Source organism: Agelaius phoeniceus, chromosome 12 (genome assembly GCF_051311805.1).
Source record: "Agelaius phoeniceus isolate bAgePho1 chromosome 12, bAgePho1.hap1, whole genome shotgun sequence".
In the NCBI taxonomy this organism is placed as follows: domain Eukaryota; kingdom Metazoa; phylum Chordata; class Aves; order Passeriformes; family Icteridae; genus Agelaius; species Agelaius phoeniceus.
The window spans coordinates 4407053-4430289 of NC_135276.1; the positions used below are offsets into that span (position 1 = coordinate 4407053).

At 51.5% G+C, this 23237-nt stretch overlaps 2 protein-coding genes across 5 annotated transcripts in view; both read right to left on the minus strand.

The window, feature by feature from the left end:
• LOC129125581 (hydrocephalus-inducing protein homolog) overlaps positions 1 to 19296 on the minus strand; it is a 32741-nt gene extending 13445 nt beyond the window's left edge. For all 4 annotated transcript variants that reach the window (XM_077185077.1, XM_077185076.1, XM_077185074.1 and 1 more), the window contains exons 1-18: positions 19260 to 19296; positions 18352 to 18561; positions 15328 to 15453; positions 14956 to 15075; positions 14688 to 14822; positions 14298 to 14497; positions 12408 to 12532; positions 11636 to 11837; positions 11044 to 11224; positions 10590 to 10689; positions 9974 to 10092; positions 8725 to 8948; positions 7783 to 7850; positions 6824 to 7059; positions 5991 to 6091; positions 4026 to 4161; positions 3421 to 3582; positions 1066 to 1218 (exon numbers count right to left, since the gene is read on the minus strand). In XM_077185077.1, coding sequence (XP_077041192.1) covers positions 1066 to 1218; positions 3421 to 3582; positions 4026 to 4161; positions 5991 to 6091; positions 6824 to 7059; positions 7783 to 7850; positions 8725 to 8948; positions 9974 to 10092; positions 10590 to 10689; positions 11044 to 11224; positions 11636 to 11837; positions 12408 to 12532; positions 14298 to 14497; positions 14688 to 14822; positions 14956 to 15075; positions 15328 to 15453; positions 18352 to 18543 — 2580 coding nt within the window. In that variant the 5' untranslated portion in view covers positions 18544 to 18561; positions 19260 to 19296. The remainder of the gene's footprint in view (positions 1 to 1065; positions 1219 to 3420; positions 3583 to 4025; positions 4162 to 5990; positions 6092 to 6823; positions 7060 to 7782; positions 7851 to 8724; positions 8949 to 9973; positions 10093 to 10589; positions 10690 to 11043; positions 11225 to 11635; positions 11838 to 12407; positions 12533 to 14297; positions 14498 to 14687; positions 14823 to 14955; positions 15076 to 15327; positions 15454 to 18351; positions 18562 to 19259) is intronic.
• A 1399-nt stretch (positions 19297 to 20695) lies between these two features.
• Positions 20696 to 22974, minus strand: LOC143695131 (hydrocephalus-inducing protein homolog). The gene is made up of 3 exons (XM_077185206.1): positions 22861 to 22974; positions 21604 to 21744; positions 20696 to 21115 (listed from the first exon to the last, which is right to left on the minus strand). The coding sequence occupies exons 1-3, from the start codon at positions 22972 to 22974 to the stop codon at positions 20696 to 20698; spliced, it is 675 nt and encodes a 224-aa protein (XP_077041321.1).
• Positions 22975 to 23237: the final 263 nt, after the last annotated feature.

Here is a 23237-nt window from a genome sequence, read left to right on the forward strand (position 1 = left end):
AGGTCTGGCCCTGGCAGGAGCACATGAAACCCAACCTTTACACACCATGAGCACCCAGCCAAGGTGCATTGCTCCCTGCAGAGGCTGAAAGCAGAACTCCATTGTGGAGTCAGGGAAAGCTGCCCTGCCAATCCTCCACTTTTGGATAACGTTTATCTCCCAAACAGCTGGAAAAGCAGCAAGAGGAAAATTCACACCCCTCCTCCAGGCCCAAGAGGCTGAGCCTGGACTCTCACACAACACCTGATGATTTATCCACAAACACAAACAAGTCCACAGTGTCAGGGCTGGCTTTAACCAGATCCAGAAGTTGAACCCACCCAATATACAGAAGATCAAATGTCTTTTCAAAGCTTTTTTCAAGCCTTTCACAGATGCCCCTCCAGCAGGGAGCACATCCCACTCAGACCCAAGCCACGTACCCTTCCTGGCTGCTCCTCCTGCCAGAGGAGCAGCTGCAGCTCCAGCCCTGTGGCCTGTCCCCCTCTGTAACCTCCAGGCATGCAACAACCTTCCTCTGCAGGTGATCTCCAGAGCCATTCTGCAATGCTACAGAGACCACAGGCTCTGGGGCTGCACAACCCTCACAGCTGCATTTGCTTGCAACAGCACTACTGGTCTGACCCACAGGAGTTGTGAAACTTGCCTCCCCATGAGCAGCTTGAGAGCAGATCTCACACCCTGGTTTCTGCCATTAACACAAGTTTGGCACAAAGCAAATGCAGATGGAATGGAGTCCATGGGGAAATCCATGCCCTCTTAGGAGCAAAGGGCCACAGGTTTCTCTTGTTCTGAAAGCTCCAAAAACATGACTTGCACAGTTAAGTATCTTCCACAAAATAGAGAGAACTTGAAAACATGATCCAGACTCATTTCTGCTCCAGCCTCTCTGCAAACTATTTCACAGAGGCGTGCCTGAGATCCTGGCTCCTCTTGCTTGCACTTGGATGGAATATCTTGCTTCCACTCACACAGAACAATACAGAAATGTTGCATCCAAAAAACAAGTCAAGGGCTGCTAGTAACCAGCACTTTTCCCTAGAAAACAGCCCCACAGACACTTACCATCTCCACCTGGAAGGTTGCAGGAATCTCACACTGATTGGCAAGGTGGAGAGTTTTGGAACGATCTTCTAGGACTGGGATAGAGCCGAAGTTTATCTCCCTGGGATGGACATAGACAACGGGGCCCTGGCAAACGCACTCCAGACGGATCTCCTGTTCCAGGAAGAAGGTAGGAAAGGTCAAAAAAAAGACACAACAAAGGCAGTTTTAAAAGCACAGCCAGCTCTAAGAGCATTCCTAGACTGGGGATAATGATGGCCCTTTGAAGCTGTCGGTGGTGCAGACTGAAACAGAAGGCCTGGAGTAAGTGTGGGGTCTGCAGTGATCCCACCTGAAAGCCACAAGCTCCCATTATCAGAGGACAAAGCCCTGCTGTTTGCCATGCTTGCTTCTTCACACCTCTTCCACATGGCTCTTGTCTTTACCTGCTGCCTGCTTCATTCACTGCTCCACCTTGGCCCAAAGCACCCTCCCACCTTTCACTGCTGCACAGCCATCCTTGAACACCGAGTTCTTTACAATTCAAAAAGCTACACTGGTGAAAGCAGCATGAGTCAGAAGCAAGGCAGGCTCTTCAGAGTCAAGATGAGGCAAGTTAGCTGCCTTCAATTTGTGCTTATGTGTAATCTTCATATATAGGAGTAAGGGGCATTAATTAGCAATTGCATCATTCAAGCAATATTTCTTCCTTAAAAAAAAGGCTGAACTGACTTAATAGTCTGAAACTCAAAAGGATTGTTCTTGCAGAGCTGGCACAGATGGTGGGAGAAGGAACATGGATCCCTTTGCTAAACTACCTGCTCACACCAGTGGAAACCAGGACAATTTATTCAATCTTGTTGGATTTCACTGGTCCTAAATACCCCAACTCTTACACAGGACTTGAATGCATAAAACTCACAACACCAATAAGATTCACTGGAGGGCTTGGAGTATGACTTAACCACAGAAGAAACCAGCCTCTAATATGTAAAACCTTTTGCAATGTCTGACTTGAGGGAATGGCATTGACAACTGCCAGAATTACCTTAGTCAGAAGGAGCAGCATCCAGAAATGCACATCCCTTCGGGACATACATGACTGTGCAAAGAAGAGCCAGAAACTATGTACCAGGGCTGGTACCTCAAGAATAAGGAATAAAGCCCTGCATGATGAGGGATCTTTTATTCCTCTGGGAGAAGGCAGGCCCAGAGGGCTGCAGCCTGGCTGATGCTGCTGCCCAAGGCTCCCTGGAGGAAGCTGCAGGGAGGAGCTGTGCCTCACCAGCTGGCTTCACTTCTAGGTGACAGTGGGACAGAAGCAGCAGAGGCAGGGCAGAGCCCTTTGGAGAGGAGCAGAATAGCACCTGGAGGATGCCTGACCTGGCTTCAGTTAGGGTGTGACAATGGGACAGATCCTCACTGAGGAAAAGGCTTATAAAAACACACAAACCCTTCATCTACAGGATTCTTAAAAGGGACAAGAACAGCCCTGCTCAGCAGTGTCACGGGCAGTGTGACACACAGGAAGGAGAATAAGAGCAGACAGCAGCTTTGTCCTCAGTGTTACTGCTACACACACCCCCCACATCCTGCAGCACTGCTGCCTTTGGTGGGGTGCTCATGGCACAAACCAGACTATGGAGGGATGAGGAGCACCGTGCCTGGCAGGCTGGGCCTGTATTTTGTAGCCACTCTTGCTGTTATGACATATGCCTCTTTAGGAGCTCTTTTAGAATCTTCTTTACAATCCTTGGAATCTTCTTCAGAATCTTCAGAGTCCTCTTTTAGGAGGCTTTAGTTCAGGAATTGCTTGCCTTATCCATTTCCAAACTTGGTGGAAAAAACAAGCAAAGCCTGTGCTGCAGATGCAAGTTGTGTGGATATTCATATGGTTTTGGCTGGGCTTTTGTTGAGGAGATATGCTGGGTATTTCTCAGACCTGAGGGACCTGGCTTTCAGAGAAGCCTCCGTCCAGCTCTGCACAAAACATTCCTTCAGTGTTTGCCTTAGCAAATGGTGCTGTAGCAGGATTCAGGGATGTCCCTGTGTGATGCTGAACAGTTGTAATGAAGCAGCACTTGTGTTCATCTGATAACACGGCAGAGAATGAGACCCAGGGACTGATCTGGGTTTCAGCCTGGGGGTGTTATCCCATCTCCCAGATTTGTAACTCTATGCTGGGTCAGGCACTGAGATTGCCACCTGTGAGACTCCCACTCTTCCTCTTTCCTAGGCATGAGCTGCTGCTTGTGCCCCCAGTCCCTTCTGTCCTTGTCCACCAGCCATAAATCACAAGTTCCTGGAAGAATCCCTGTGCAGTTTCCACCCCACTGGGATGAGCTGCTCAAGGCACACGTGTCCCCTTGCTCTCACCAGTGGGGATTCGCTCCCAAACACGGCCAGCTTAGCAGTGATCTTGCACTGTCCCAGCAACTGGGCCTCGAGTTCAATTGGGATCTCCACCGAGCTGTGAGCCTCGATAATGCCAGAGGGTGTAGGGCTGAAGTACCACAGAGCAGCCTCCTTCTTGTGTTCCTGGCAGGGACAGAATCAAAGGCATCTTCAGGACTGAGGAAACTTTAAACTCCTTAACCTCTACCACAAGAGCAACTCCCACATGCTTTTAAAAATTCTCAGGAGGAAGCAGGCAAAAAACAAGATGCAAGGTGTAGGTGCTGAGCATCACCAGGGGGTCCAAAAGTTGCTGCATCAGAAACACCCACCTGGGTGCTGACAGCCTCCTTGCATCAGATTTTCACTACCCTCTAAGCTCTCCCACTTGAAAGCAAGTCAAGGACTAGACTCTAAACATCTTCCTCAAGATGTTAAACTGCTTCCTAAAGTTTGTATTTAGGTTCTTGTTCTCAGAAAACCTTTAGCTTTGAATAGAAACCAGCAAGGTCTTATCCAAACCCATTTATTCCCCTAATAAGCCCCTCAGTAACATTTGAGGGGAGGAGATGGATGCAAGGCCAAACCTGAGTGAGAACACAGTAGGAGGCAGGAAAGTCGCTGTCATTCACCAGGGTCACCTTCTCATCATAACGGACCTTCAAGCAGCAGTGCCCCAGTTCCAGGACAGGGTTGAGCACTTGCAATGAAGGAACGATGCACCTGGGCAAAGAGATGACCCCAGGGCAATTAGAGACACTGGGAGCATGGAGAACTTTTGTCCTCCAGGAGCATGCAATGGAGCAGAAGATATTTGCAAATCTAACAGAGTAGAGTAGTAGAGTAGTCCTACAGCAGTCCAGAGCTGTCTTAGCAGTTTTTCCCCTTCTCTGCCCAAGGACACTTGCAAGGACTCCTGTAACAGTCCCAGTGGTCCATGAGCTCTGGGGGAGCCTTTCCAGTGAGGACCAGTGCCCACTGCAGCAGTGGCTCTCAATTGTCAGCGTCCGGCCGGCTCCAGCACTGCCAGCAGCACGGGGGGCCCTTCTCCCGAGAGCTGCCTTCGGGACAGCGCCTGAGGCAGTGCCCGGCTTGCGGCTGCAGGCACACCTTGGGCAGGACAAAGTCTGGTAAAGGCCGCAACCAGCGGAAAGAAGAGGGCGGACTCCAACTGTGGCGTAATCCGGGCTTTAATGAAACCCGGAGGGACCGACAGGAGAAGACGGGGGGAGGGGGGGGGGACAGCAATTTTTAAGGGGTAGGGAGAACAAGGGAGGTGCCGGGCATTGGGCCAATGGGGGTGCAGTGGGGAGTGGGGTCCAAGGGATTGACACGTGGGCAGCACCAACGGGAAACATTCTGGGGAGGGGCCCCGGCTCCTCAGCCAACCATCGAACTCCCCTGCTGGAACATTCTAGCAGTAAGGGTGGGCAGTGAGAGTGATTGGCGGGGCACCGGGGAGGGGTCAGAAGACAAGATCCAAGGGTTTCCAGGGAAACCAGGGCGGAGTTTAGGGGATACATTGTTGGCTGGGGTGGAGCCAGGGAGACAGACAGCTCCAAAGGCGGGAAGGGAGAACTGGGGCAGAACCATTTTCAGACAGAAGGGGATTGGAACAAACCAACCTAATAACTTAACAAAACACACTGCAACAGCCCACCAAGGCTCAAGGAACACAAGACTCCAGTGTATCAGTGAAAATGACTCCCTTTTCTCCTCCAGCACTGTTGTCCTGCCTAAAAACTGAATCATCTCTTCCAGCAGTGGAGGGCACAAGGCCCACAGTGCAGGTGATCAACTTCTCCCAGTTCTTAGAGCTCCCTCAATTCTTTCCCCCATGGGTCTCTACACTGAGTGTCCCCATTTGTGCTTGCTTTACAGAACAGCAGCCCAGGCACTGCCTGGATGGCTCTGCCTGGGAGAGGGTACAGCACCAGGAACTGCATCCCTCTTGGCATTAAACTGACACCCACAGCAGCACAGCAGGATGGAATTCTGCTGCAGCAAGAACAACTTTGGGTCTCAACTCTGAGATCATGACTCAAAAGAGCCAGAGGGAAGCAGTGAAAGCTGAGCTGACCTGCCACATCAAGGACTACAGTCCTCTTTGTAAGATCTTTTGCTCTCCCCACTCCTGCCTGGAGCCTCTTCCCCACTGCACATGCAGTGCTGAAGTGAACCAGACCCCAGCTCTCAGCAGGCTGCTCACTGTGTTCCAAACCACTGCTGCAGGGTGGTCACAAGCAGCACAAGTTCACCACTTGCAGGAAGGACAGGCAAGCCTTTGGAAATTTGTTCCAGCTCAAGCACCAAACCCTAGGCCAACAGTTAATAATGTTATTCCTGCTCCCTTTAGAAAAAGGCCTGGGGCCATGGCTGGCTGTGAGCAGGGGGGTATCTCACTATGGGCTGCTTTCCTGGCACTGTTCTCATGTCTAGATGGGCAGATCCAGCTCATGAAGCAACACTTCTCCTTTGGAGCTGCAGCCAGGCAGTGTGCTGGTGCTGGATGCACGAGCAAAGACAAGCAGGTGCAGGAAAGGTGTTGGTACCTGGCTGTGAGGGGCAGTGCAAACGCCTTCTTGCCGACATCTTCCGCGTCCAGCACCAGCTCCACCTTGTACTCCCCAACAGTGTTGGGACACAGGGTGACCTGGCAGAAAAGAAAAGAAGTGCAACAAATATTTGCTAACTCCCAAAATCTCATCACCCATGTGTGCTGGAACTCTTGCTCCATGGTAGACAAAGGGAGGATTTTGCTTTAATTTTCCTGCTGGTCCATAAGTAGAGCAACAGGCTTTGAGAGTAAAAAAAGCCCTCTGGCAATATCAGATTTGCTAAAGGGGCTAATTTTTCACTTGACTACAATGACAAAAATGCAGAAGAAGTCTGTTGTCTTGAATGGAACGAGTCCAGCCTTACAGCAGGAAGCTGAGGGCAGTGTGGCCCAGCACATGCTGGGCAGTTCATGGCTGCAGAGTATTTTCTGTCCCCACTGAAGATTCCTGCAGTGACTACAACTCATCTGCTGCCCAGGAGATGAGAAACAAGACCAGGAAGGAAAGAAAACTGCTTCCTCCAATGATATCTCTCTCTTTAACAGCAACTTTCTGTTTTCATCCTTCCTCTGCCCACTTTCAATCAAAGAAATCGCTCTCAAAACCACAAGAATGGCTTCAGGACTTGACCATATGGTATTGATCTCAGTGTAGGATTTTGGAAACAAACCAGTGCTCCTTGAGGAACATCCCGGGTAAGCCAGCTAGCAGAGGCCTCCCAGCAGTGCAGATCTCTCACTCCCAGGATGCTCAAAGCTGGCACCAGAGCTAAAGCCCTCCCACACTGCAGTGAAGCTTCAGCCCCAGCAGCTGGGCTCTTCCCATACCTTGATATCCTGGGATCCCAGGGCACGGACGGTCCCGCTGCAGGGACTTATGGTAAATTCCCTTGGCTTCCTCACAACTTGAGCTGGCCTCCTCCAAGCCTGGCTGCTGGGTTTGACTATCTGAGTAGAGCTGTCAATACTGGGCAGTCCCACGCCATCCCCAGGAACGTAGAGGAAGAAGCCCATGGGTGTTAGGGAGGTGTTAAACAGGCAACACTTCAAGGTGCGAGGAAAACCTAAGAAAATGACACAAATACCCATTTAGGCATCAATATCTCATGACTGCTGGTGTGAATATCCTGCTGGTAGGATAAAACTGGGCTTGGATTTTACTGCTTTGTGATCTGAACTACAGCTCATTGCAGTGGATCTATGGCTTGGCTGGCCAGCTATGTGTGGAGCAGACATCTCCCAGCCTGCTCACCAAGAGTCATTTAAACCCAGATGGGGAGGAAAAACCAACTGCAGGCACAGCCCAGGGCTTCTCCATGCCCGTCAACAGTGACTGCAGCAGGGAGGCAAGAGAGGCACAAAAAGGATGTCACAATCTCAAATGCCACTGAGGGAAGCACATGCAGACAACATTCAGCAGCACAGTTAAAAGAAACAAAGATAAAACAGCTGCCCCCAGCTGAAGAAACCTTAGGAATGAAATCAGATTAAGCAGGATGAATCTGCTATTACAGAACCATATTCCTGCCTGGTGCCTTTCTTTATTGTGCCACTAACTAAAAGGGAAACCAGAAGTGGCCAAACAGTGATGCTGACTTTTTATTCCTTTGGTCCTGTTTGATCTCATGATGGCAAAAGGGTACCTGAGGCACCAGCAGCCCTGGAATGAACACCCTGAAGAGGCTGTGGTGGAGGAACACGAGTGATGAATGCTCTTATGTTCAAGTGCTCCATTTCAGCACCACACCAAGCTCTGACACTGTGGTGCCAGCCCAGGGCACACTCACCAAAGGCAACGTCACCGAAGTGCAGGGCAGGCACATCAAAATGGAAAGTGGGTCCCATCACAGAGCCCCTGCAGGGACAAAGGCAGGGAGGCAGTGCCTCTGTTAAAGGGAATCACAAAGGGTTTGGGTGTCCTTAGGCAGAGGATGGACAAAGGCAGGGAGGCAGTGCCTCTGTTAAAGGGAATCACAAAGGGTTTGGGTGTCCTTAGGCAGAGGATGGACCATGGCAGGGAGGCAGTGCCTCTGTTAAAGGGTTTGGGTGTCTGTAGGGAGAGGGTGGATAAAAGCTGCTGTCAGAGCCACCCTGGGTTTCAAATCACCCCAGCACCCTGTGCTCAGCACAGCACCCATGTGGGCAGGAGGCAGCCAAAGCAAAATGCTCAGCAGCTGACAGATGCCCAAGTCCTTGGCACAGTTCCTGCTGCACAGTTCCTGACTCCCACATCAGCCCTTTGCTGGCTGTGCAAAGGAGGCACCAGAGCACTCTGTGCACAGGAGCTGGGAGCTCAGCTTGTCCCCCACAGCATGGCCATGAGAGGGGAGCTGAGGCTGCTGCTGCCCATCTGGCATGGATTATTAATGGAAGTTTTTAAAAACACTGCTGCTGCTGCAGAATCCTCCAGGCTGGCCCATCTGCAAAGCCCTGGGGGCCTTGCTGGGTGTTCAGGTGGGACATCCCAGAGCAGCTGCTGCCCAGAGCTGCTCCATCCCACTGCCTGCAACAGCCTAAGCAGGAGACATCCCTGCAGGGAGTAGCCACTCCTGCTCCTGGGTACCCACACAGGGCAGCAGGCACCCCCAGACTAAAGTGATGCTAGAGCCAAGATTAAGACGTCAGGCAACACCTTTTTTCTCTGTTCCACCACAAAATGAGGCAGATGGAAGATGATTACCCAGAGACAGCTACAGATGTGCCCAGCAAGCTCCCAAAGCCCTCCTCACCTGACAGTGAAGGTCACAGGCTTAGGGGATTCGGTCACATGGAAGTGGAATTCTTCCTCAAACTCCCCCCGGATGGTGGGACAGAAGGAGACCCGGATGACCTGGAGCTTCTCTGGTGCCACGATGCCCTCCTGGGGCAGGAAGGTGAAGCAGGAGCCCATGGCTGTGGTTGGAGGGATGAGCTTGAAGGGAGCCTCAATAGGCCCATTGTTGATCAGGTATGCCTGCAGCAGCAGAAAAGCAAAGTGGAACTACATGAGGAATGTTCCTTTCTTACAGAAGTCTGAGTCACTTTCAAATTAAACTATTAACTGCTGTAAAAGACAGAGGATGCCCTGTGCTGCTGCATGGCAGAAGCAAAAAAATACAACTTTGAAATACAGCTTTGTATAGCTTTGGGTTTTTCATGCAAAGCAGTGATAACTTCACATAACCAGAGTCACTCTGGGGTTTTCCCACTGGCAGAGACAGTCCACTTTGACCTGCAGCCCAGAGGGGCTGCTCAGCATCACCCAGTTCATTCACAGCTGGCCCTAAGAGCAGCACTGGGCATCACAGCATTACCAGTGTCATCACCACAGTGATTTCAAATGTGCCCAACCCCACCATGGGCAGGGCATGTTCAGCTTCCATTGCAGCCTAACCTGTTTACAGCAGGAGTGGGAGAAACCAGGAGCAAAGATGTAGAAAGTTCCTTTGCTTCTTTCCCAGAAACACTTGGCTCTTTCTAGAGCCAGAGGTACATCATGGCTGAAGTGTGGTGAGGGACTGGTCAGCAAGGGAAAGCACTGCCAAGGGCTTTGAGCAGCGCTGAGCCAGGAGGGTGGATGGTTTTCCTTTGACTCCCATGAATATGTAGGAGGGACATGACTGAAAACTGTTTGCAGTGGACTTGAAATCAAATGCAGCCAGTTTGTTCCAGCTGCTTTTGGACAGCCTGAACACAAAGGTGATTTGTGTCTGGGACTGGAACAAAAGCCTCTGAACGTGCAGCTTTTGGACCCAGTGTTGGTTTCATGTGTCAAGCAGTTTTGCAGGAAGCCTCCCAGCTGATCTCCAAAGAAGACTGCCCAAAAGCAGGGACTGGGGTCTCATGAACAACAGACCCCATCCAAAAGATCCAGATTCCAAGAAATCCCCCAAATTTAACTAGTATCCCAACTACCCAAGTTGCCAGGAATTCCACAGGTCCACAAGGCTCACTGCTACCCTAGGAGCCACCAGGACCCACCCCAACCCTGCTGCTTACCTCATATCTGTGGGTTACTCTGACAGAAACCTCCCTGATGTTCATTTCCTCAAAGTGGAAATGGACCTGGGGCCCAAGGCCTTCCCCTGTGAGGAGCAGGGGCAGCCTGTTCTCACGGCCTGGGGAGAGATTTCTATTTCAGTACAGTAATTCCTTCTGCTATCCTGCATTTGCCAGGCTGCCTTAGTGCTAGTCCCTGACTCTGTGCTGCATGGGACCGGCTCCTGATGTCCCAGGAGCAGATATGGACCCTTCTCTTCCCTCAGGAGATGCAGTACATCCATAGAGACCATCCTTTCTTCTATCCCTATGTTGAGCATGGAACTTTAGGAAATGCCAGAAATTTTGTTTTTCCTCCTTCTGGGTGCACCTCCCTTGGGTGTTTTTCCCAAGGGAGGAGGAGCAGACTAAATACAGGCAGCATTCAGAACAGCTGAGAGGGGAAAAAATCAAAATAGAGGAGATGCCCTGGAAGCTGCAGGGACAGTGGGCATGTGCCAGCACTGCCCTGCCGAGCACAGACCCTCCCCAGCAATGGCACAGGGGCCCAGTGATCTGGGGGAGTGTTTGCAGCTGGCCTTCGTTGCAGTGAGAGGGGCAGGGGAAGGAGCCGTACCCGAGATGTCGCAGTAAACTGTTCGCTCGTACACCTGGGCTGCCTGGGGCGTGAAGAACACGCTGATTTCAGCAGAGCAGTTCGGCCTGATCTCACCCTCCTAAAGCAGAAGGAGACACCCAAACATTCATCTTCAGACATCACATTTCTTGTTTTCAACCACAGTCCTGTAAGCTGTTATTTAGAGCATCAGTGACAAGCAAGGAGTGAGTAACACTCATAAGAACACTGACAACAGAGTTTGGAAGCTTTAGTCAGGCTCCTGCTGCCTGCCAGGAGCCCACAGGGCAGAAATGCTTTTTGCAACCAGCTCTCTGACCTCACCAGAATCCCCATGACTTCTCTCTTGGCACACAAAGCCAGCTGAGGCAGGGATCAGTCAAGTGACCCTACTCAGGGATGAGGAGAAGAGGAAGAAGAGAAGCAGGAAGGCAGGCTCTCAGCCATCATTTACCTTCGGCTGAAGGGAGAAAATGCCGTCTAACAGCATGAGATCCCCTCTGATCTTTGCTATCTCACTCTGGAAGGTGTGGTTGAGAAGAGCAAGGAGTTCTTGGCAAGTGATGTCCACTTCACGCTCCTTCAGAAAACCATACAACTTCTGCCTTTGCTGCTGATATATCCTGTGATACTGCCTGCAGGCATAGGAAAGACAAACCCAGCAGGTTGTTTAATGAGCCTTGTCTTTGCAGAGAGAAGTGGAAGTGCAGGAGCAGCTCCCCAGCAAAGGGCTGACCCTGAGCCATGGGGTCCCAAATGGATCAGAGGATCACTTGTTCACTCCACACTTGCAAGCTCAGGAGAGCTTTCCAAAGCCAGCAGCACTCAAGAGAACCTTCTGGCTCAAAGCCTCTGCCCCAGCTGAGGGAGAATCCAGCAGCCACCTCAGGCAGCTTTTCCTGACACACAAGTGCTTGGGGGAGGCAGGTAGCGATGGGCTGGTTTACTTACCCAAAGCCATTCAAAAGCACCAGTAGCTCCTGAAGCCATATGTTAGTTCTACCCTTGGGCAAGGCATGGCACTGAAATGGATCTTTCCAACCTACCTCAGCCTCAGCTGATCCTCCTGTTCCTGAGTAGCAACAGCCTTCCACTGGAAGCGGGCTGTGATATCACTGTGGTTGTGGATGAGCACAGTTGCGCTGTTTGACATGCTGATGTACGTCTTCTCCAGGGTCACAGTGTTCCTGTCCAGCCCGATTGGGGCCTCCACAGCTCTTCCATGAAGGCTTGTGTGGGTGTCTTCACCTGGAACAAAGCAAAGGGCAGTCTTTGCTCACTCACTGGCTGATGGAAGCACAAGGAACAGAGCAAACCACAGGCAGCAGAAGAAAGTGTCACAGCTTTTAGCTGAACGAGCAGTTCCATGGCTCAGTCCATGTATCACAAGCTGAGAGCTGCATGTGCACAGCATGACAATGTCCTGACAACCTGCCAGCATTTCACCCTCTAGACCAAACCCCTACCAAAGGCTCCCTCATTTCCAGAGCTTTCAAAGCTTCATTATTCCCAGCCAGCTCCTGGGATTCATCTGGGCTCAGACTTCAAGCTCACTGTTCCTGTTGCAGGTGAGCTTTTCCCAGGTGAGATGCAAACAACAAATACCTGACATGCTCTCTAGAAATGGCATTTACATGGAGCTCTACAAGGATCAAGATGACAAACTACACGACTACAAACCAGATGACTAGAAAATGAACCTCCTGAAAACTATCATCATCTCCCTCTTGAAAGCCACGGCCACAGCAGCCTTTCTGCTTAGAACAGGCTCTGCTCTGAGGGATGCACAGAGTGCCCTGCGCAGTGCCCAGCACTCACCTGTGTCGTAGTGCACAACAAGGGACCCGGAATGGTCACCAGTCTTCAGTGGCTGAAATTCCACTGCCACCTGCACAGCGTCACCAACATCCAGAGCTCCCGTGGTCGGAATGACAGAGAAAGGGCTGCAACACAGAGATGGTAGGACTCTTGGTGGAGATTTGGGGATGTTAACCCTTTTGCAGTCCAGTTCTGCTCACTTGTGCAAGCAAAGAGCAAACCAACCACAGTCAGCAGAAGACAGAAGAGACAGGGTCAGAACCAGCTGCTGACTCTAGTGTGAGGAGATCCAGCCCTCACAAGATCCTGTGGGATGAAATGACCTCATCTCCCCCATACTCTGTATCCAGCTCTCTGCAATGAGGCTCAAGGGTCCTTTGCATCTTGCTTACCTTCATCAGGCATCAGCTCCCCTTACTGACAGAGCTGACCAGTGAGCAAAGCTGGCAATTTTATGACCAAGTCTCTCAAAGCACCATTCACCTGCACTTTTGGTAAATGCTGTGTGCAAGGAGGCTGCAATCTGTTTCAAGTCCCATGGTACCATTATCTGCTACAGCCAAACATTCTTTTGTCCACTGGTGCCTTAACTGCCATTATTAAATGATTTTATTTTGGCAGAATCAATCTCATTAAAAATTGCCTCCCACACCAAGGAAGACAGAAAAATTATGGCTAATTGAATTGCCTCATGTGTCCACTAACACTTATTGCAGGAAGAAACCCAAATATCATCTAATCTTAACATACATTACTTTTAAGTGATGGTGTAACACCTGGCATCAAACAGCATTAACTATTCTAATAAATTCAGTCTGTTAGGTTACAGCAGCTCCATCTCTGTGCTGAAAAATTCTGTCCAGAGTCAGCAGCTCACAAGCTCCATCTTTCCCTCTGTCACTGCACCCCAGCTCTATTTCATCTGCTTCAATATTTAATTCCTGAAGTTCAGAAACTCTTTAAATCCCTATCAAGCAGGATCCAACATGCTCTGTAGCACTCAATAGAACTGCTGGCAAGCACGTTGTAAAAGGATACCAGACTTTATTGGGTATTTATTTTGGTGGTGACAAAACAAGATCTGGAAATCCCAGAGGAAAACCGTGCATGGATTTACAAGTTCCTGCCTACATATTTGCACTGTCAAATACGCAGCAGCCTGTTTGAGCAGCATCTGAGGAGCCTGGACTGGAGCTGCCAATAGCTTTGGCAGGCTTTGGTGGAAGCTCCTCTCGGACCCTCACGTTTCACAGCAGAAAAGTCAATTTGCCTTTTGACCTCTGTTTTGCCAGGGAAAAAAAAAATCAAAGCCACTCAGTTGCCTGAGGTTAGACAGCAGGTCTGTGCTGCATTCCTGAGCTCAGCTCCTACACCAAGACCTCTGGAATCACATAACTTTCAACACACCACCAGACAAGTGAACTGGTTTCCTTGCAGATATGGTGTCAAAAATGCATTACCCTCTCCAACCAACAGCAGAAACAGTGATTGTCTTCTGAGACTGACAGGAACAGCACAGGCTGTCCACAGCACAGCTCACATGAGGCATCTGATGCAGGGACCACTGGAGAGCCACGTGCCTGGGGCCTCCCAGAGAATGGGTCTGTTTGGCTGGCAGTGGTGAGTAAGCATTTCAGAAGCTGCTTGTGCTCAGCAAGCCAGCTACCAACATGTTCCAGCACCCTCCAGGAAATCTGGGACAGAGAAAGCTCAAAGGCTGCATCCTGCTAAGGACACTGAAAGCAAGAGCAGATGCCATCCATCCTGCTCACTTCCAGCCAGGGCTGCAGGGCAGCAGCTCTGATGCTCTGGTTCCTTTGCTGCTCTTTCCCAACTCTGCTCTCACCCAAAGGTGATATCCTTTGCACAGGGACAGATGAGCTGCCTCACCTCTGGGTGCTCAGCTGGTAATAAGCTCTCCGGTTACCAACATTGTGAACCAGCAGAGTCTTCTGGATGCTGTGCTTGACCGGACACTCGGAGAAGTCCAGCTGGTCAGGAAAGTCCAGGATGGCTCGGGGACCAATGGCCCGGATTGGCACAATGAACTCTTCCCTTTCAGTGGTGCAGGTGAGCTCATAGGAATAATCCTGTGGGAAAAGAAACTGTCTCAGCACAGAGCCTTTATCCCCATCTTAAGCACAGGCAAAGAGTATCTCCCAGTTCTAGATCCTCTGATACCAGAACAGGTCCTCAAAACCCAGGCCAGATGTCCTGAATCCAGCCTTGCAGGTCCACTTTCCACTGCAGACACCAACCTCTTGGGCCCTCCAGACTCACCTTTTTCTGCCCAGGGGTGAAGAGGATGCGGACAGTCATGTAGAGGCCCGGTGGCACCTTGCGGCACGCGTCATTGGGGCCCACCAGCTGGAAATAAGGTGAGATCTTCATGGTGACCTTCACCAAGTGAGGAACCTGCAGGAGAGACATGGAATGATGGTTTTTCCACTTGTGGAGACAAGTGGACATGCCCTGGTGCCATCCTTAACCACTCTTCTGTGCTCTCCTCTTCCAGCACAGCGTTAAACCTCCACGTCCCGGCACTCACCTTGTCCCTGTTCCTCAGAATCAGCGGCACTTCACAGACCTCATTGGGGCTGTAGTTCTGGAACACCACCTCTGGTGGGCAAGGCTGAATTGAGCTCTGCTCTGGGTCAGCTGCTGAGAACTGCAAGGAGAGGCCAGAGAGAGCAGAGACAGGTTCAGCTGCTGGGAGGAAGATTCTGCTCCGATCCCCAGTGAAGTAGAGACTCTGGGTGAGCACATCTGCCCAGCCCACACTGCGCAAACAGTGGCTCTCCCACCTCTGCCCTGGGCTGATGAAAAGCTCCTGGAGCAGGCTGAGCAGGCTCAAGCCAAGCTGCTCTTTTGGCATCCTCCTCAATTCTCACATCAAACAGCAAGGGCAGGGAAAGGCTACCTTGTGATGGGAGGTCCCAGGCTTGTCTTGAGGCTGGACAGCCTGAGGCAGCCTCAGCTTCTTAGCTCTGGCCAGCCTCTGCTTGGTGCTCAGAGACATCTCCTTCTGGAACGCAGAGGGAGTCAGCTGAAAGGCAAAAATCCAGCAAGAGTCTCAGAAATGCCCTTGCTCATGAAGGCTTTTCTTCTTCACTTATTACTGATGAATAATTTGTGATCACAGCCATTAGGACAGTTCTGGAAACCCTGGAAGTTGCCTGCTGAAATACTTAGCACCAATAAATTAATAATACAGAGTGCAATACACATACTCCAGCCACATGGCTCTGTCCCATGAGTCTCTCTGTGGTTTGATGGGACATGTTTGGGGATTTCTGCTCTTTGGGCATTTGTTTCCTCTTACATTTCACTGGATTGAGGCAGTGACCTTTCCAGAGAGTGGGGAGGAGCTCTCAGAACTGCCTGAACTCCACCCCTGCACAACACTCAAAACTCACAGGCAGGAGATAGCACTGCTGGCTGAGTCCAAGGGAAGCAAGGAAGACAAGCTGTACCAAGAGTGAGGTGCACAGGAATGTGTCCAAGTTTTAGCTCTCTCTGTTACTTAGCATTGATTTTCTCTGTCTGGGCTGACAGAGCCCTCGAGAGAAGAAAACAGAGGGATGTCCTTGGCAGAGCCTCAGCAGTGGGGCATCTTCAGTCAAGTGAGCTGCAGACAGCAAGGGACCTTTGTGGCCCTGGCTCCAGTGCTGCCTGCAGGGCTGCATCTGTGCCCACCCAAAGCAGCTGTTAGGAGAAAATGCAGACAGGCTCTGTGTCTAGGGGGCTGCAAGAGATTTCCCCCTTGGAGGCGGACAGACCCCAAAGCCCAGGAAAATTTTGCCTGTCTGAGCAAAAAAGTCCTAAACGGGCTGAGTTATGGGAGAAATCTCAGCATATAATAGCAGTTAACACAGACAGTTTTTCCCTGCCACTTTTGTTATTTTGTTGGGCTGGGAGCAGCCGGAGGGTCCGGCTCCCTACAGAACCACTTCTTCCCTGTCTGTCTACGCTGCTGTCGCCGCTTCCCCGCTCGCCACGGCAACCCAGTGCTCCGCTGTTCCGCCGAGGGAGCAGCCGCCGTGCCCCGACCGGGACAAACCGCGGCTGCTGAGCCCGGCCCGGCCGCAGTCCGCGGGACCCCGCTGCCGGCCCATGGAGCCCGGCCCGGTGCCGGCCGATCCAGCTCCGGCCCCGCTGCCGGCCCATGGAGCCCGGCCCGGTGCCGGCCGATGGAGCCCGGCCCCGCTGCCGGCCCATGGAGCCCGGCCCGGTGCCGGCCGATGGAGCCCGGCCCCGCTGCCGGCCCATGGAGCCCGGCCCCGCTGCCGGCCCATGGAGCCCGACCCCGCTGCCGGCCGATCCAGCCCGGCCCCGCTGCCGGCCCATGGAGCCCGGCCCCGCTGCCGGCCCATGGAGCCCTTCCCGCTGCGGCGGGCACGCACGCTGGTGCGGTTGGCAGCACTTGCTCCATCTGCTGAGCAGGAGCCGACACAGCGCCTCAGGGCTCTAGCGGTGACGCTCTGTCCCTGTTCTGTGTTACTCCCTCTGTTTCTCATTTTCTCTCTTTTCTGTCCCCCCTCTGGTCGGGACCATGCCATTTCTTTATCAACAAACAGTTTTCAGATACACTACTTGCTGGGTTTGTGCCTTATTTTCCTCTGAGAAATCTATCAAAAAGAATTCTCCTCTGCTCCCCTTCCAGCAGGACAGGACAGTGACCCACGCACCTGTGCCTCCCGCCGGTGTCTGCCTCTGACAGCAGAGCCACCCACCAGCCAAGGCTGTGGGGGAGTCTGTCAGGAGAGCACTTGTTTGACCTTCTCTGGCCCCAGCAGAAATTGCTTACAGCCCTGTCTCTCTCATGGCTGGGTTTGGGGTTTTCCCCTCTGACTTTTTTCCCCCTTCCCCACCTCCCCCCCTTTTTTCCCCTTTAACACTCTCCTGAGCCACCTGACACAGGGCTGGGCTCAGTCACTTGTGCTACTTAGAGTGGTGGGGTTGACCAGAAACACACCAGGCAGACACTTGTCTGCAGGGCTAGGCTTTAGCACCCACTTGAATTCAATCTTGCCACCGTTCACCAGGGTGACATCGCTGTGATGAATTTCATTAAATATCTGGAGAGAAGGCACAGGAGAGGGAAGTTACAGACCCAGGCCTGCTGCTGGGAATCTCCTTCCTCCCTCCTGGGCTTGAAAGCAGACACATCATGGGAGCAGGGACCAGGGAGGAGATAGGGGCACTTGGGAACCTGGGGAACCCCCAGGCACAGGGCACCTGCACAGCACCAGGGAGCTCTGGCAGCACACAGAGCTGTGGTAACAACCATGTGAGGGCCAGCAATAAATGAACCAGGGCACACAGGCCCTCTGCCCTCTGAGGGGTCACCCACAGCCAGGAGAAACAGAGACAGCACTGAGGCATTCCAGGAGAAAAGGCACCTGCATGCAAGTATTGGCAAGCAACATAGATGCAACAAGGGAGTCACCCAGGGCAACACAGACAGGGCCAGCAGCTGGAAATATCTGTGGGCTTTTGACTGGAAAAGAGTGAAGTGGGGATTATTCTGGGACAGTCTCTCCAACGGTAGTGACTGGAAGCCCAACTTCTTCCCTTGATTATTGTGTGGATTAAGCAAGAGCTTTAGACAAGAGCATCTCCTTGGAGGTCAGGCTTTAGGTGTGGATCAGCAGAGAGATGTCTCAGGGACACACCCCTCAGAGCACCCCCACTGGGACCCTGCCTGCCCCAGGAGGCAGTGTTAGGTACCCTGAAAAAGAGGCATTCCCAGCATTGTGGAGAGGGTTGGAGATGGCCATTTTAGAGCAGCTTGGATGCCAGATGTGTCCCTCAAAGGTTGGGCTTCCAAGCCCCAGAGCCAACAAAGGGGCTGGGAAGGGAAGGGAGCCCTGGAGCGAGGTGGGCAGGAACCTGCTGGCCGTGGTGCCAAGGCAAGGAGCTGTGCCAGGGATGTGTGTGGTACCTGTAAGCCACAGTTGATCTCCTGGGGCCTCACGAGGTAGCTGAAATGTGAGATCTCCCCGGTCACCAGCACCTCGTAGGTGGGGCCTCCCTCCACGTGGCACAGCGCCGTGACATCGGAGATGGTGTTGAGGTGGCCAGAGAAGGTGAAGGAGACCTGCTGGCTCTCACCTGGCTGCAGCACACCTGACATTGGCAGGATACTGAAAGCCTGGATGGAAGACAGGAGAGATTGAGCTGTTGAGCATGGCAATGGATGCAGAAGAGCATCTTGGAGCAAAGTGCAGCTGTACCTGGAGGGGCCTATTCCCCAAACACTGCCAGAATCACCCTCATCTCATCCTGCATCCATGCCACTGACCAGTGCAGGGACCATGGGGAAAATCTTCTCCCACACTCACAGATCAATGCATTAATTAGTACATTACGTGAAAGTGAACTGGGATGTCTCCTGGCAGTAGAAATTCTCTCTGATGCACAACTTGCCTTTAAAAAGCATTTCTTACTGCTTTTAGAAAAGGAGGAGGCTCAGAGTGAGAGCTCTCGGAGCTGAGCGAAGGACTCCAGCCCAGCTCATCTGACTCCTGAGGCTCTTCCCCTCTCTCTGATTTAAATGCTGCTTTCTCAAGGTGCTACAGCAAAAGCTCCTGCAAAAGTTTCCTATGGACCACCTGAGGAGTTCCAGGGGGAGCAGTGCCCTCCATAGGTGCTGCAAAGTGTCCTTGGGCAGCCCTACAACGTGTCCTGCATGGCCTCTCCAACTACCAGTTGCTTCAGCAGCACTTTGTGATGGGCCTGCAGGGATGGGAGGCCCCTCTGTGGCCAATGCTGAGGCCCACCAGTGGCACTGGCAGCTCCAGCCCTGCTTGCCACACTGACAATGTGCAAGTGAGACAGATTCCCTCCTACCTTCTCTGCTTCGAGGGAAGTCTGCGGTTCGTCCACGGAGCTGCTGATTCCCTCAAACCCTACTTGGAGGCGGGGGAATTCAGGAAGTTGATCTGATTGCACCTGAAAAAGAAGCCATTTTCTATGCTGGGAGGAAGAGACAGCCACTTTGCAAAGTCTCTGTTTGTAAGACAGCTCCAGGGCCAGCAGTGCAATAGCAGCTCTGGGTGAAAGCAGAGCCCTGCAAACAGGGAGTCTGGCTGCCTTGGGAAGAGGCTCCATGGAGATCAGGACTCATCCCAGCTTGCTCTGGGAAGGAAGCTGGAGGCCTTACCATGATGATGCAGATAAAAGCCTCATCTTTCATTGTGAAGGCAAAAAATCCCACACTCAACACAGGTCTGTAGGACCTGAGTGAGCTTCTCCAAGGAAAACTCTCCTATTTCTCCCTCCCACACAGCCCATGTCCAGCCACTGGCCCTGCTGCCCAGCCCACAGGACAGCAGGGCAGCAAAAAGGGAGGTCAGCACGAGCATGACTTGGTGGTGGCAGGCTGGGGAGGCAACACAAGCAGTAGATGTACAAGAAAATCTACCTTGTCTCTTAAAGACTGGGTAGAATCATCCACTTCTTTCAGCATTCTGGCTGCCGGCTCCTGTCTCATCTTGAAGTGTCTCCATCGAGATGCTGGGGACTTCAAACTGGTATTCTTCCCTTTTGGTGGTTGGGGTTTGAATTTAGGTGGGCAAAGCTCATCTCTGGAAAATAAGATAACTATTGTGAAAAATGCCAATCACTTGTTTTCAAAATTTTAAAAGTTTAATAGTAATAAAATGGTTATAAAAATAGTAATACAATTAGAGTAAAAATAATTTGGACAATTTGAATTAGGACAACAAATGGGACAACAAATACAAAGAGTTATGGACGTCTGGGTACCTTTTTCTGGGCAGCACGAGCCCAAAAAAGGACCCCCACTAACAAAGGATTAACCCTTAAGAACAATAGCCCGTTGCATATTCATACACTTCATACATGATGCATAAATTCCATTCAAACACAGGATTCTGTCTGGTCTTCATCTACTTCTTCCTTCTAATCCTAACAGTGCCTTCGAGGCGGGAAGAAGTTCATTTCTTCTGATAAGAGAGCAATAAATTCTTTTCTCTGAAAGATTTAGCTGTCCTGTGGCTGCTATCTGGTTCGAGTGCCTCATTCCTTTCTAAAAAAAACCCCACTGACATAGTTCTTATTGTAACTACAAAAGTTACCTTTTAATTACAAGAGTACAAGGACTAGGAGCCCTTCATCAAGGTGGACATGGTCTCAGGTCACAGAGGTCTGAGAAAGCAGCTTTCACCCCAGCTTTCCTTCCCAGGGGAAACCACTGTGGGGGCTGTGCAGCACCAAAGTGGTGGAAAACCTATTCCCTGAGCATCCAGCCTGAGCACGGCTGCTCAGTGCCATTTGTCAGATGCCAGGCAAACAGCTTTGCTCTTGGCCAAGTACAAACAGGACACAGCAAGAAGAGCTTCAAGGGGAGGGCAAAGGTGCACATACCTAAACCTGGTCACCTCGCTGTCGGAACGGAATGACCAGCGGTACTGGACGGGCAGTGGGCTGCAGTTGGTCATCTCCAGGGAACGCACTTCTTCCGTGTCAGGCCTGATGAAGCCAAACTCCACAGAGCTGGGCTCCATTTTGAGATTTGGGAAGTGAACTTCTCCCTCAAGGCTGATACGCTCCACAAAAGGATGGCCCCTGACCATGTCTATCTTCAGAACCTTCTGTTTTCTCCAGCTCTTAAAATCCAGTTCATAAGCTGGGTCAAACGCGACATAGAGATGAAGTTCCTTCCCCACATCCACTCTCAAAGGCTGCAAGGAGATGAGCAGTAATTAATCACCTGTGGGATGATGTCCCAAGGTCTGACAGCATGAAACAGTAAATGCTCCAAGTGACCCCAGCACGGGCTTCTCAGTTCATGGTTCATCTCTCTCCAGCAGGGCTCTGGCTGCAGGCACCACAGTCCAGTCCAGGATCCCTCAGGCTCCCGTTTCTGTGCTCAGCCCCAGTACAAGGGGGTGGCTGCTGGAGAGCTGGCATGGCTTTCCAGGAGACACCTTCCCTGCATGGCTTGCCCAGACCCAGCTGCCTGCTCCCTTCTCCCTGTGCCTTAAAGCCAGGATGGATCTTCTCAATTCAGATAAGATTTTGATTCCTTCAGCAGCTCTGCTGATGCAGCTCAGGCCAACCCACTGCTGATGCTACAGAATAAACTTCTTGACTCAAGGAGCTCCCAACAGAAAGGCACCACCACATCCCTCCTCTTCAGACCCCACTGGAGGAGGCCAGGGCTGCTCACCTGGCCACCTGGGAGGGGCTGCAGCTTCTTATCACAGACCAGGAATGGCTGCTCCAAGTCCAGCATGAGGTCCAGTGGCAGCAGGCAGGTGTTTTTTAAAGACAAAGGCTGGTACTGCAGTGTCAGGACATCGCTGGGGCTCTATGGAAACAGGAGACAAGGAAAAACAGCCTCAACTAGAAACAGACCTCCTTCTGCTTCTGCTGCAGCTCACATTTTTCAGCCTCACGAGTGCATACATTTCTATTTACTCTTTCTATTTGTTTCTACCCTTCCAGGAGGTATTTCTTGACAGCAGATGCTTTTCATGTTTAGAAACCACAGCATCCTCTGGAGGACAGGGAAAACTCCCAAGTACAGATGAGGGAATAGGCCCCTGAGAGGAGGTGGCTGCTTGAACAAGATCTAAAGCAGAAAGTGAATCCAGGCCATTTGTCTCCAGTTTTGTCTCTCTATTGGGCAGAACAGCACTAGAGGATCTTCACTCACATACAGTCATTTCTCACAACCTTCCTGGCTCTAGCAGCCTCAAAAAGCACTTTGTCTGCACCACGGGTCCTGCAGCCCCTGCTACAGGGACAAGGTGTCTGTGGTCTCAAAGCTCTGATCAGCCTGGGCTCTTCCTTCCTGTCTGAGCATTGTGCTGGGCTTCCTGCATGGTTTAGAGAACCCAGAGACTTTGGGAAACGACTTCTGCATGTACTGATACCAAACAGGTGCTGTGCTATAGTATGCAATAAATCAGTTTGGGTGTGTGGCATCGAGCAGAACCCAGGCAGAATCAGGGAGAGCTGAAAAGCTTCTCAATTACATCTGAACTGCCTGTTCCAGGGGGGATTCTGTACTTCACTGGAAGCCTGGGAACCAGAGGAGAGGCCTGAAACTACAGAAACCAAATCATTAACCATCTTCTCTTTTTCAGACAACTTGCAGGAGGCAGAAAGATGATGCTGGAGTTGGGATCCAGAGACTAAAGGGCACCTGCTCTGCCTCAGTGTTATCATCACTGCAGTTGCAGGATGCCTGGGGGTCCTTTGAAGCAGAGGAGGCTTAGGGAAATGCACAGAGCTGATCCATATAGCTGTACCATCAAGCATCCATGCCAACAGCACAGAAGGCAGAGAGGCACAGGAGATGTTGGGTTTTTCCTTGTCAGCCTGAGGAATTCGCAGGAATCTCCAGTTTTCCCAGCTTCCCTGCAGCATCAGTGTACAGACATCACCGTGCCTTGGAGGGTCCTCAAAAGCCTCCCTTTACAGTGAGCACAGAAACTGGCATTTCTCTGGGGTGGCCACCATCTCCTTGGCACTGCAGCTGGAACTGCACTTTTACTTTGGGGAAGTCAAATACCTGTCTCATCTCTAAAAGCATCTTCACTCACTTTACAAAGTGCCTCAGGAAGGGTAAAGAGGGGCTTTAACACAAGCACACACCCCCCTCAGCCATGCTGTTAAAATGCCAGCATGCAATCCAGACTTACCTTCTCCACATAGAAAGAGAATTGTCTGGCTGATACTTCTATAGAGGGGTGAATGAACTCACAGGTAATGATTGTTTCTATTATCCTCTCCATCTTGGGGGATGTCCCAATGATGGCTTCACAGAACACATAATCCTGCACCTCCTGCAAGCAA

What these genes read in the sequence shown, in the direction of transcription:
- LOC143695131 (XM_077185206.1), bottom strand. Translation starts at nt 22,974, where the DNA reads ATGCTTTTAGAGATGAGACAGGTATTTGACTTCCCCAAAGTAAAAGTG. An exon ending in TGCCAGTTTCTGTGCTCACT is followed by an intron (nt 21,745 to 22,860) that starts GTAAAGGGAGGC and finishes CTGTTTCCATAG; the next exon opens with AGCCCCAGCGATGTCCTGAC. An exon ending in AGCCCCTCCCAGGTGGCCAG is followed by an intron (nt 21,116 to 21,603) that starts GTGAGCAGCCCT and finishes ATCTCCTTGCAG; the next exon opens with CCTTTGAGAGTGGATGTGGG.